The sequence below is a fragment of the Etheostoma spectabile genome, chromosome 10 (assembly GCF_008692095.1).
Source record: "Etheostoma spectabile isolate EspeVRDwgs_2016 chromosome 10, UIUC_Espe_1.0, whole genome shotgun sequence".
Taxonomy (NCBI): Eukaryota; Metazoa; Chordata; class Actinopteri; order Perciformes; family Percidae; genus Etheostoma; species Etheostoma spectabile.
Window position 1 is genome coordinate 30,065,858 of NC_045742.1, and position 12,470 is coordinate 30,078,327.

The following is a 12,470-nucleotide window of genomic DNA, read 5'->3' on the forward strand; positions in this document are numbered from 1 at the left end:
ACACCTCTGCTACACCTCCGCCACAACTCTGCCACACCTCCGCTACAACTCCGCTACACCTCCATTACACCTCTCCTACACTTCTGCTACACCTCAGTTACACCTCTGCTACACTCTGCACAACCTCTGCTAACACCTCCTACAACTTCTGTTTACCCTCTGCTACACTTCTGCTACACTTCTGTTTACACCCTCCTGCTCTACACTTCCGTTACACCTCTGCTACACCTCCGCAACAACATCTGCCACACTCCGCTACAACTCCGCTACACCTCCATTACACCTCTCCTCCACTTCTGCTACACCTCAGTTACACCTCTGCTACACTCTGCAACACCTCTGCTACACCTCTGCTACACCTCTGCTACACTTCTGTTACACCTCTGCTACACTTCTGCTACACTTCTGTTACACCTCTGCTACACTTCCGTTACACCTCTGCTACACCTCTGCCACAACTCTGCTACACCTCTGTTACAGCTCTGCTACACCTCCGCTACACCTCCGCTACACCTCCATTACACTTCTGCTACACCTCCGCTACACCTCCATTACACTTCTGCTACACCTCTGCTACATCTCTGCTACACTTCCAGTACACTTCTGCTACACCTCCGTTACACCTCTGCTACACTTCCGTTACACCTCTGCTACACCTCCATTACACTTCTGCTACACCTCTGCCACAGATCTGACAATTTTTATATATTTACCCTTGGCCCTTCAAAGTAAATGGATTCAGGGATCACAATTTCATCAGATTTTAAGAACGGTTATAAGGTAATATAAGAAGTATTTACAGTTGATGTGTCCAGCAGGAAAATTATAGTTTAGCATTGTTTTGCGCCAGCTAAACAAATCCTGATTCCAAACTTTAATCTTCAAGCCTGGGTTAGCCCTGGACCCCGAGGGGCCACCTAAGCCCTTTCGTTCATAGTGTGTCTGTTTGTTTGCGGTAAATGGATTGATTGCACATTTCTTTGGGAGTAAGCATTGCTATAATACAATACATCTGCATTAAATCAAACGACCACATAATCATGTATCCACGACCCTGGGCCATGAAGTGTTTCAAGAGAGGAAAGCTGGTGGCTGTCTGAAATCTAATTTAAATGCCATGTGGACTCTTCTATATGTGCACTGCGCTGGATGGACACTTGTGGACATTGATTCACATAGACTGGGAAGCGCTGGGACTCAAGAAGGGCCCTCGCTCATTTCTTTCATAGCTGTTTTTATTGTTGAGTTATTAAAATGTCTGGTGGAAATCAGACATAAATAGCCACACTGTACTGAGGAGGTTAACAAAAACTACAAAGTAAATGGGATTAGAAAGTGTAAGTGTTTGAGTCTTAAGCAACAAAAAAGTATTAAACTATTTACCTTTCTTTGAATAACTCATCAACCCTACGGCTTGATTTTGAAAGATGATCATTCCCCGTAAATAGGGGCTCCCGCTCCCTAAAAAGCCAATTTAACCTCTGGTAAAGCAAAATGCTAGATATAGAATGCTAGTATAGGATACTTTTCCTCTCGTCAATGATGAATGAGGAGTGTCTACCTTGTAACATGAATGTAATCATATGTGTTGGGATTTCCCTGGCAGACAACTCACGTCTCCTACACTGCTTCTCTCCTACGCTGTAAACATTGTCTTCCACTATTAATCTTGTGCGATATACAGAATAACGATAGCACTGATACTTTACCAACATGAGCTTGCATCTGTTTGCTAACCTGATAGCTGACGTTAGCAATAAAATAGTACCAAAATAACATAAAACTATTATTACACTGGAAGGAACTCTCACAGACGCTAAATTCGCGTTCGGCCACCGTAGGAGTTGTAGCGCACTCGGAATGGGAGGGTGTAGAAAGTAATATTCAGTTAGATGGGAGAAATTCTTACACAATGTAACTTTAACCATATTCCTTATAAATCCACCGGAGTTTAGAACGCCAACACAAAGAAAGAGGAAGGGGACGGACATCCGGCCAAAATGAAGGACATCCGGGTGAATTTTCTGCGGCACCTGAGCAATCCCGGAAGTGGAACTTCCGGGATATAGACTAGTGAAGATACTAAATCAAAGAGGGTAACATTTTAGTTGAAGGTATCTACATAAGAGTGACATGACATTGTCATGATCTTGTCATAAAACATTATAAACAAGTGATGAATATAAATGACATAACGGTTAGTGTCATTTGGTTATGGTTAGAGTTATGGTTAGGGTTATGGTTAGGGTTATGGTTAGAGTTATGGCTAGGGTTAGGGTTAGGGTTAGGGTTATGGTTAGGGTTATGGTTAGGGTTATGGTTAGGGTTATGGTTAGAGTTATGGCTAGAGTTATGGTTAGAGTTATGGTTAGGGTTATGGTTAGGGTTATGGTTAGAGTTATGGTTAGGGTTATGGTAAGGGTTAGGGTTTATGTATCATGACTGTGTTCATGACAGTGTCATGTCATTCTTATGTAGAAAACTGACACATGAATCCTAACCATAATTTGTCGTGACAAAACAGAATGACTTACCAAAGAAGTGTTATGTCATAAACGTTTATGACTTGTCCATAATGTTCATGACACGTTCACAACAGTGTCATGTCACTCTTATGCATGTTTACCTTCAAGTACAGTGTAACCTAAAGGAGAAACGCCATGGTAATCAGAGAGATTTAGAGCTGATGGTAGCTTTTTCCCCTGGTCCCAGTCTTTATGCTAAGCTAAGCTAACCACATCTTGACTCCAGCACTGCAATCAACACACATGAGTCGTGAATCAATCTTCTCATCTCACTCTTGTAAACAAAAATATAAGAACATCTTTTAAGGACGTTTCCTATGGAATTACCTTATTTTTAATTTTGTGCAACCAATTTTTTGAATTATTATCCTGAAATGTAAATTATTTTTTGCTAACTATAAAATTGTGTGTTGGTTTCAATTCCATTCAATTTTATTTATAGTATCAAATAATAACAACAGGCATCAAGTACACTTTACATATAGAGTGGGTCTACCCCCCGTTGCACAGTGGTAAGGAAACACTTCCTTTAAAGAGACCTCAGACAGGACCAGGCTCTTGGTGGGTGGTGTCTGTCACTGCCGGTTGGGACACAGACACACTGATATAGATATGGAGAAATAAGATTCATATTAATTATAGCAGTTGGTATCACAACCAAGATAAAGGTGCCACCCCGATCCATGGAAAATGTCATGGTGTGACTTTCCCATGATGCCCTGTATGCGTTAGAAGCTTTACCTCAGAGCACCTTGGGGATCATTTGGAATTGTGATCACATTTAAGGGGAGACATTGCATTTTGATAGGGAAACTATCATCTAAACATGAGGGGATTTTGGATATCTGTTTGTATCACTCCAGAAATCAGAAAATACAGCCATACAATAAGAATCAATTTTCTGCATGTTTGTATGTAATATATGTGTAAATCAGGCTGTGAATGACATCTGAACAAAGCCATATGTGTTTCATAGGGAAAATATTTCAACTAACATATATCAGCATGAAACTTCCCCAGGTAACATACAAAATATTTTGTATTACAAGTTTCCTTAAATTGTATGTTTATAGTTTGCAAATAACGCATCATCTAATGCTAACTTTTGGTGAATTTAGGAGAAAATCTACACATAAAAATAGACAGCATGTGATAAGATAATATGTTTTCTTTCCACCAGTCTGAAAGAAGATGTTTCATGGAAGATAAAGAGCCCAAAACCTTTAAATTAAAAAATGATGTTTTTGCCTGTCCCATCTGCTCTTAAAAGACAAACCACCAGCACTGCTATCCACATAAGCCCTGTTTTAAATAATGTATCTGAGGACCAGCATTCTGAAAAGCAGAATGAATGTGTCACCATCAAAGATACTCTGAGGAACAGCTCAAAAGGAAGAAATGAAGACATGTATTGGACAGAATGTCTGCTGAATGTGTCTCGGTGGGGGCTTCTTGCAGCGCTGTTCCCTGCATGAACCCAACTCTACATCTTTATATGTGAGCTACATGCTTCAGCCTCAGCAATCACACCAGCCTGACAGTGTGTATCTGCAGCTTCATGTAGAGCCCTCCAGCTGTCACTCAATCGCAGCTGCTGTCAATACGGCTGTCGATACACACTGAGTCTGTATGTCCAAACACTAAAGCGTGGATCGATGCGTCAATGCACTTCCCATAAAGCTCGGCCGTTTATCAAGCTGCCGACAGCTCAAACAATAAAGCTGCCAAATAGATATGTAGGTTTACGCCCACTAGATGCAGACGCACTCTCTCACACACACACACACACACACACACCACACACAGAGGCAGTGATGGGGCTGTGTTTCGTCTGTGCAGGTAACTCTATCAGCTGGATGGGGAGCCCCGGCTCCCTGCCGGCAGACATCACCCCCCCCCCTGCTCCCAGGCCCTCCCCGCTGGTTCAGGAGGATGAGCTGCTGAGCAACAACCACCTGCCTGAACACAACAACATCGTGAGTACACGCTCACCGCCTCCGCACTTTAAATTACCTTTCAGACTTTTATCCCCCGGCCTTTTCTATTATCTTTGCTTTGGGCTCATCTTGTCACTGTCACACAGCGTGCTGTTTATTTATTGTGTTGGTTTTATCTCCATCGCTGGCGCTTTTTGTCTGTTTCGCTGTTTTACCGTTACTGTTCACTTTTGGTTTGTGACAACACGATGGAGATTACAGATATTCTTTATTTGCTACTCCTTTCAAATTGTAAAATGTGCTAATTAAATGTATTCCATTAATATACCTCATGTCCTCTGTCCCACAATTATAGGATATTGTTATTTTGATCTCACAGGTTTTAAAATTGATTTGCTCAGCTCAAGGGGAGTTTTTCAAATTTAAAAGAAAATAGAAAATTTGGGCAAAAAACTGGGAAATCTTTTGAGGGAAGTTACAAGTTTGAAAAGAGTGAAATGTATTTATTTTCAATGATGAGTGGAGTACTAGTTTTGATTGACCAGGCGGTCATTGACATCCTCATGAGGAGATCAAACCTCACATCAGAGGTAGAAAAACACAATAGCGAGTCAGCAGAGAAGCAGGAGTTATCAGAGCAATTTGGAAAGCGTTCAAAAGATTCTTCAGAGGGTTCCATCCAACAGGAGCAGTGGTTTCAGGTCCAGATGATGGGAGCCTCGTCAATGCCGCTTTTCAAAACTAAAAACAGCTGTAACCTGGTATAGAAATATAACAATGTTTTCTCATCGTCACAATCTTTCAACAGCTGATAGAAGACCCTGGTCATCCAAACACACACTGTTTGCCGCACTGATATTTACTTGACACACATTAAACATTTTACAATCAGGGCCCGAATCACCTGCAGAGACCTGGTAAAAACTGAGGATTCTTGTTTCATAGCGCTTAATTAAAGCCCTGTTCACACGGCAACGCTTGCGGGTGAAAACGGCAACATATTTAATAGGATGCGTTTGCAAAAATGCAAAAACGTGAAACCACCATCCAGAGTGAAAAGCTTCAAAGAGTAGAAACGCTAAAGTCAATATAAGTAAAATACATACAGAATGAATTTTAAATCTAAATATAGAATGATTACTCGCCCATGGCCACTCCGCTGTTGGGTATCCACAGCCTTCCTTTAATTGGTCCTGAAGGCTTTCAGCTTTGATGATATCTGACTTTTACAGATAGCGTCTTTCTCGTGTGGATATGACGTCCCTCCCGGTACAGGATACTGCTGAAGAAATTCGGCCCATATATCTATATATTTTGACTGGCAGGACTCCCACTCCACGCCCTGTTGTGCCTTTGTAGCGCAAAGGTTCTACACAGGCTCACGGACTTGTTGGTGTTGTGTGGCGGAGCTTCACACGATCACCTAGCCGCCAGGTGTGCATACTACATTCAACTTTACACACTTTTGCACGCAGATTTCCCCCCCCCCAAAACGCTTGTCTAAACCCAGAATAAAAAGTGAGAACGCAACGCCACTTTTGCGTTTTCTCTTCAGATCATTTCCATCTAATCATAGCCTAAATGTCAGTAACAACATGACATTGCATACATCCTAACTGTTTCCGTCAGCATATGTAACTCTTTAGAGTTGACATTCAGAAAGGAGCATATGACTCATCCAACAACAGAGTAACACTGGACAATACAATAGGCATGATTATGGTCAATGAAAGTGACTGCAGAACCCCCACAACAACTTTTATTAAGAATTATTAAGATAGTTGCATGCCATTCAATGCATTGCTTCATTTTGTCTTTGACTAAGTCTAACGAGACCTTTGCTCTCTGTCCATGGTGCTGAAAAAACAGATCTCTTTATGTTCTGCGTTGCACCCAAACATCAGGCGTCGTGAATGTAAGTGAGAGCTATGTGTCTGTTGTTAAATCATAGTAGGTCCTGGACGCCATGTCACATCGGCCCACCTGGGCAGGGCTGGCTTCACCACCCCCCCCACGAGGCCCCAGCGGCCACAGCTGGTTGGTCTGCAGCATCGTAGCCCTGCCTCATTAGCACGTTTAGGTTTATTTATCCTGCACATCACTTTATTTATTAAGTTTCTTTACTGACCGTTTAACGTTAACGTTAACTTTATTTAATATTGTATGTGAAGTATTCTTTTGCAAAACAAGATATACCACCGCTGCGTCCAGAGCTTAGCGTCGTCCAAGATGATTGCGATTGGTTTCAAGAAATTCAACAACAAAAAAAAAGTTTTTATTTTTCCTATCCCAGAATGTATCTGTGAAGTAGCCAGACCTTCCTCTGCAACGATTGTAGCATTGTTGAGTAGAGTACAGAGGGGGGGAATAAATTCAGATGCACAGCTTCGCAGTCTGAAAACCTCTATATGTTGTTTATTTACACATCCTTTTCAGATCGAGCCATTTTAGGTTTGAAAATGTTCCATTCTCAATCAATCAATCTATCAATCAATCAATCAATCAATCAATCAATCAATTAATCAATGAATGAATGAATCAATCAATCAATCCATAAAAACCTTATTTCGTAAAAGTTATTGTAACACACTGTGCTTCATACAAAAGCGACATAAGATAAAACTTTGTTCAATGAAACAGAATAAAATGGCATGTATTGAACATGCACGCACACGCGCACACACACACACATACACACACACACACACACACACAAACACACACACACACACACCAAAGATTACTGTGACGTTGAACACCAACAAACTCAGTTATTAATAGACTTTTGTAAAAAGTAGGGTTTTTATCCTGTTTTTAAAAGTGTTCAGTGTCGAAGCCTCTCTCAGTGGACCCATAAAGCAGCCTCTCTCAAACAAGTGATCCTTTAATTCCTAATCTACAGACATGTTCCTGCTGTTTGGTTCCTAGCAGGGGAGTGGCGAGGAGATCAGGGTCAGACCTTCAACCAAACAAATGTTCCTGACCAGCCAATCAGACGCCACACAGCCTGTGCTGTGCGGACCTGGCCCTGCAGTCTTCTGATTTCCGTCCTGTTGGACCGTGTCGGAGTCTGCCAGCTCCGTAATGTGCTGACAGCAGACATACAGACATGCTGAAATCTGCTGTCAACACATATGTTCTGAGAGCTGCACAGCTCCTGGCTGCCCTTGTCCAACACTGACCATTAAGTGTGGTCCAATCCAATCGCCGTCCTGGCTACTGTAACCCTGGCCAGACCACAATCTGCCGTGGCTATGGCTCCCTGGCTCCCAGCATGCCTCGCTGCCAGAGATAATCTGGGCCGCCAGACAAGAGGGGATTCCAACTCTCTCTCCTCCTCAGTTGCTCTCCTCCTTCCGCTTTCTCTCTCGCTCTCTCTCTCTGTGTCCATCTGCGTCTCTCTCCCAGTTAACGGATTAGATGAGGTGTTGGTTGGAAGCAGTGCATCAGTCAGGCTTCATTAGTAGGAATTTATTCATGCCCATATGCCCCCCCCTTCACTTCCTTCCCCAAATCCCCCACTTCCCTTCCTCCGTCGTTTCCTTACTTTCTCCACCCTACCTTTTTTTTTATTTGACATTCCATTCTTTCTGTTCTTGTTTCATTCAGTCTCATCTTCTCAGCTGTTGTCTTGTCTCTTCGAAGAACTTTGGCTTGTTTTCTCTCGAGTCACGTTTCAGTTCACAATGCTGAGTACCGCCCAGGCCGCAAAGCAAAAGTCACTTACAGAAACACAGATGACTGCCCTTAGTTTCTCATGTTACAGGAAGGAATGCAGTCAAACATGTGTGCGGTGGGATTTTTTTGTGATTGTAAATACCAGTAGTTTGTTAATTTTCCCATTGGTAGACATTGGTGTTCGTTTGACTGACATTGTGTTTTCCAGTCAGTGAGAGAACACATGGAAATCACATCATTTTGAGTATAAAAAACAACAACGCCCTTTTTGGTTAAGTTAATTATTTGAGATCCATGTGAAGACAATGTCTGATCCAGTCACATTTAAATTGAAGTTTATTAGATAGATCAGTGATAGATAGATAGATAGATAGATAGATAGATAGATAGATAGATAGATAGATAGATAGATAGATAGATAGATAGATAGATACATAAATAGATAGATAGATAGATAGATAGATAGATAGATATTCTCTATTGTCCACTGGGGAAATTAGTTTTCAGATACAAAATATCTAACACTGATAGCATTGTAATACCTAGAACGTAAGACAGTGCTAACAGCTCTACGTATTCTTATTAGAGCAACTGAACATGACAACACATTAGCAATATTCAACATACTGTAACAACACAGTATATAATAAGTATATGTTTAAGTTCCCTAGAGATGTGCTGTTCCTAAAAATACCCCAAGTCTGTCTTCTTCACTCCAATTATCTTCAAAGAAATATTAACAATATGCTTCAGGCTTGTTCTGCCCCCCCACCAATGTGTTCTAAAAGTAGCAGATCAAAGGAAAGGGCACACGACTCTCAGCACAGGGTAGTCCCTCAGAATAAGTGCAGAAAAGTTTAAGCTGAACGTAGAAAGAAGGTGCTCTTAATTTTAACATCCCTTTACTAAATGATTGTCAAACACTGCACACCATACATTAGAATCGGTTTCACTACTAATGGACAAAGTTATTTTCACATCACTTAACAAAAGTGAGAAGAGCCAACCCATAATGGGTTTGTGTGCCCTGAAGGAGAGCAAGACAACAGCCATTTTTACAGCAACGACAACTGTCAGACTAGATGATGAAAAGTTCAAAATAAGTCAAAAATTGTCAGTCACAAAATGGGAACAACATGAAACGAGCTGGTATCAGAGGCAGTATTTCAACCAAATGACAGAAGACCGTATCGTTATCAGTAGAAGAACAATATGCACACAATAACCAAGCACGGGCCTTGGGCTCCTCCAGATGTTGGTGCATATCATTGAATCTGAACATCTGGGCGTACTCAACATTCATCAGCCATAACACTGCAGTGAATCATGTTCATCAACAGCTTTGAAGGGCTCACACATGGACACACATGATACGTATGACATGTTTAATAGCAAAACAGACATTTTAATGATCACACACCGTATATAGTCACCATTTCACTGGAAAACAGAGAAGGGACCTCAGTCTCAGCCAGAAAATCTCCAAACTGCAACAAATAATAGCCATCCTTTATTGGGATAAGCTCCCCGAATCCCTGGTTTCATTTGGCCCTGCTAATGCTATCACAGCTGAAGGGAAACTTAAGATGACGTAGTACTAAGAGAGACGGTAGACACTACTATGAAAGAGAGTAGCATGAAAGACAAAAAAAAGGGATCGGATCATCCAGATGTGCCAATATCGGAGCCAATATTTGCACATCTAACAAATCGGGGATCAACAGTAATTTACGTCATTCAATTATGAAGCATTCTAAGTAAAAGTTGATTTTATGTGAGTTTTACAAAAACGCCAGCTGTTCTAAGTAAAATGTATTAAGCTGATGACATCTTTTGTTAGAATAAAATAGAATAGAATATGTTTTGTCATTGGACAGCAGCTGTGTTTTTCGGGGAATCACTCTCAGTGGTACGGAAATAAACTGACAGTACCCTTATAAAGGCAAAAGACACACAAAAAAACAATAAATACAGTAAATATAGAAAATACAATAATAAGATTATAATCAAATATTGCACAATTGTAATTGCAGATCGACTGCTATTGCACTATTAGTTACTTTGTTAACTTAGTTGTTTTTGGAAACAAAAAAAGTGTGCTATTATCTAGGCAAATACAAGTACTGGAACGGGACTTGGTTTCGGCAGATATAAAAAAAAAAGTTTCAATCTGATTGAGTTTGAGGGCCAAAAGAGGGACATCAGGACATACTTTTAACTACTTGTTTTGTTTTTTTCAGCATTGTTAATTGTGAAAAGGTGTACATAGAGAAACGTCTTTACTAACAGCGTCTTCTCCCTGCCAGCTGGTGGAGAGTGAGGAAGAGGAGGAACTGACCCAGACAGAGGTGGAGGGGGATGAGGGGGGCCAGTTTGACGTCATCCCGCTGTACTCGGAGAGGGCCACCGTCTCCAACCTGGGCTCCCCGGGGACAGCCGGGGCTGCATCCGTCCCCGCCGGCCCTCCTAACACCATACTACTGCTCCTGCTTCTGTTGGCCTCGCTCAGCTGGGTCTAGAACCCAGGACGTAAAGAAGACACACACATACATACACACAGACACACACACACACTCATGTATGATGGACCTGCCAACAATCCTGGACTGATCGCTGTAAAATCATAGGACACATAGTGAAGAAATGGACTTCACATTTTGTCAGTAGCATCCTCTTGATTCCTCACTTCTGTCCTTGCTTCCTTTCTTTCCTCTTTTGAAAATGGCACTTTGAACAACATAGTGTGATTGCAGCACAGTGGTGTATTAACAAAGGGCCTAGCCGTGGTAGGTGTCATATGCAGCCATCCACCAATGAGCATGACGTAGCAGCTCCTGTCAGAAGCTCAGAACAATGTTCATTTGCGTGGCTTGTTGTTAGCAGGCCGAGGTGCGTTAGCAGGAGGATACATCGGCTTGTCATATCATACACATATTAACTGCTGCAGCTGAGTAGAAAAAAATACTGCTCACATCAGCCTCTTAATCATCAGAAGTGAATATTCATTTCTGACAGCAATGATATCTCCCAAAGAAACAAACTGGTGCCAAAATGGCTGCAATTGCTGACAATTCAACATGATAAAACACATGATATTAAACCCGACTCAAGTATTAAAAAAAAGAGCTGCATAGCTTGCACAGTTAATGCGTGGTTTAACTTGTTAGCAAAAGGCTATGATATGTACCATAGTAACCATAGTACAGTGTAGTCAGACTTTTTTTAACTTGGTGACATGCACATAATATTCTTGTTTTTGCCCTTATTCTAAAAAGGACAATATTCCGACTAAGTTGTTGACATGGCGAATGAAAGTGAATATTCCACTAATTTTCCTGTTTACATGCAGCTGTGGAAAATAGGACCTTTCAATATTGTCATATTCGGAATAGTATTAGAAATATTAGTGTGGATGTAAATGTAGTCGTTGATGGATGATGATTTGTCCCAGTGGTTGCAAGCAACCTGTCTCTGGGTCAACCTAACAATGACTGAAGGGGGAGTGGGCATTGATACATGATGCATCAGACTAACTTCATCACAGTGATGGATGGAGTGATGCTCCTCTCCCTGCTGTCCCTGTTCTACAGCCATGGCCAATGACAAATCACACACTCGTCTCTCATTGTTTAATGAACATCAAGTGCCAAGTGTATGATGTGTGTGTTTGTGTTTGTGCGTGCGTGCAGGGATCAGGCAGAGAGACTACAGAGGAAATTGGGTAAAGCTTTTTGTTATAATTTGAGTTCCCAACAACGTCAGCATAGCCACACACAAACACACACACACACACACACACACACATTCACATTTGCACACATTCTGCCTGCCATGTATTGAGCCGATGCAGCTCTTTCTTGCTTTATTGCTCTATCCCCGTCTCTATCTCCCTCCCCGATGACTCGGGCTCGGGACCCGAGCTGCCACAGGCAGCGATATGAATAAAGCCGTCATAATAAAAACAACACACCAGAAACAATATGAGCTCTAAAACGATAGAACAAATCAAATAGCTCCCCAGCAGGCAAAAAAAATATATGCGCTACCTCTGACACCGACACAGAGACAAAATGAAGAGACTCAGATAAGGAGTGGGAGAGAGAGAGAGAGAGAGAGAGAGAGAGAGAGAGAGAGAGAGAGATGTATGGAGGAGAAATTAGGGGAAAGAATAAGGCCAAGTCCCCGTGTGGTCTTTGTGTGTTTGATGTTTTACTTCTTTTTAGCACGGAGGCTGATAATCAGTCCCTGACAACATCTTTTTATCATCTGACAGGCTCCTTCAGGGGAGGAGTGTGTGTGTTTGTGTGTGTTTGTGTGTGTGTGTGTGTGT

The 12,470-nt window shown here is 41.7% G+C and overlaps 1 protein-coding gene across 1 annotated transcript in view; it reads left to right on the plus strand.

Annotated features, from left to right (window-relative positions):
* gfra3 (GDNF family receptor alpha 3) overlaps window positions 1–12,138 on the plus strand; it is a 50,700-nt gene extending 38,562 nt beyond the window's left edge. Inside the window, exons 7-8 of the mRNA XM_032528164.1 lie at window positions 4,365–4,501; window positions 10,447–12,138. Of these exons, the coding sequence (XP_032384055.1) occupies window positions 4,365–4,501; window positions 10,447–10,659 (350 nt within the window). The 3' untranslated portion in view covers window positions 10,660–12,138. The remainder of the gene's footprint in view (window positions 1–4,364; window positions 4,502–10,446) is intronic.
* Window positions 12,139–12,470: the final 332 nt, after the last annotated feature.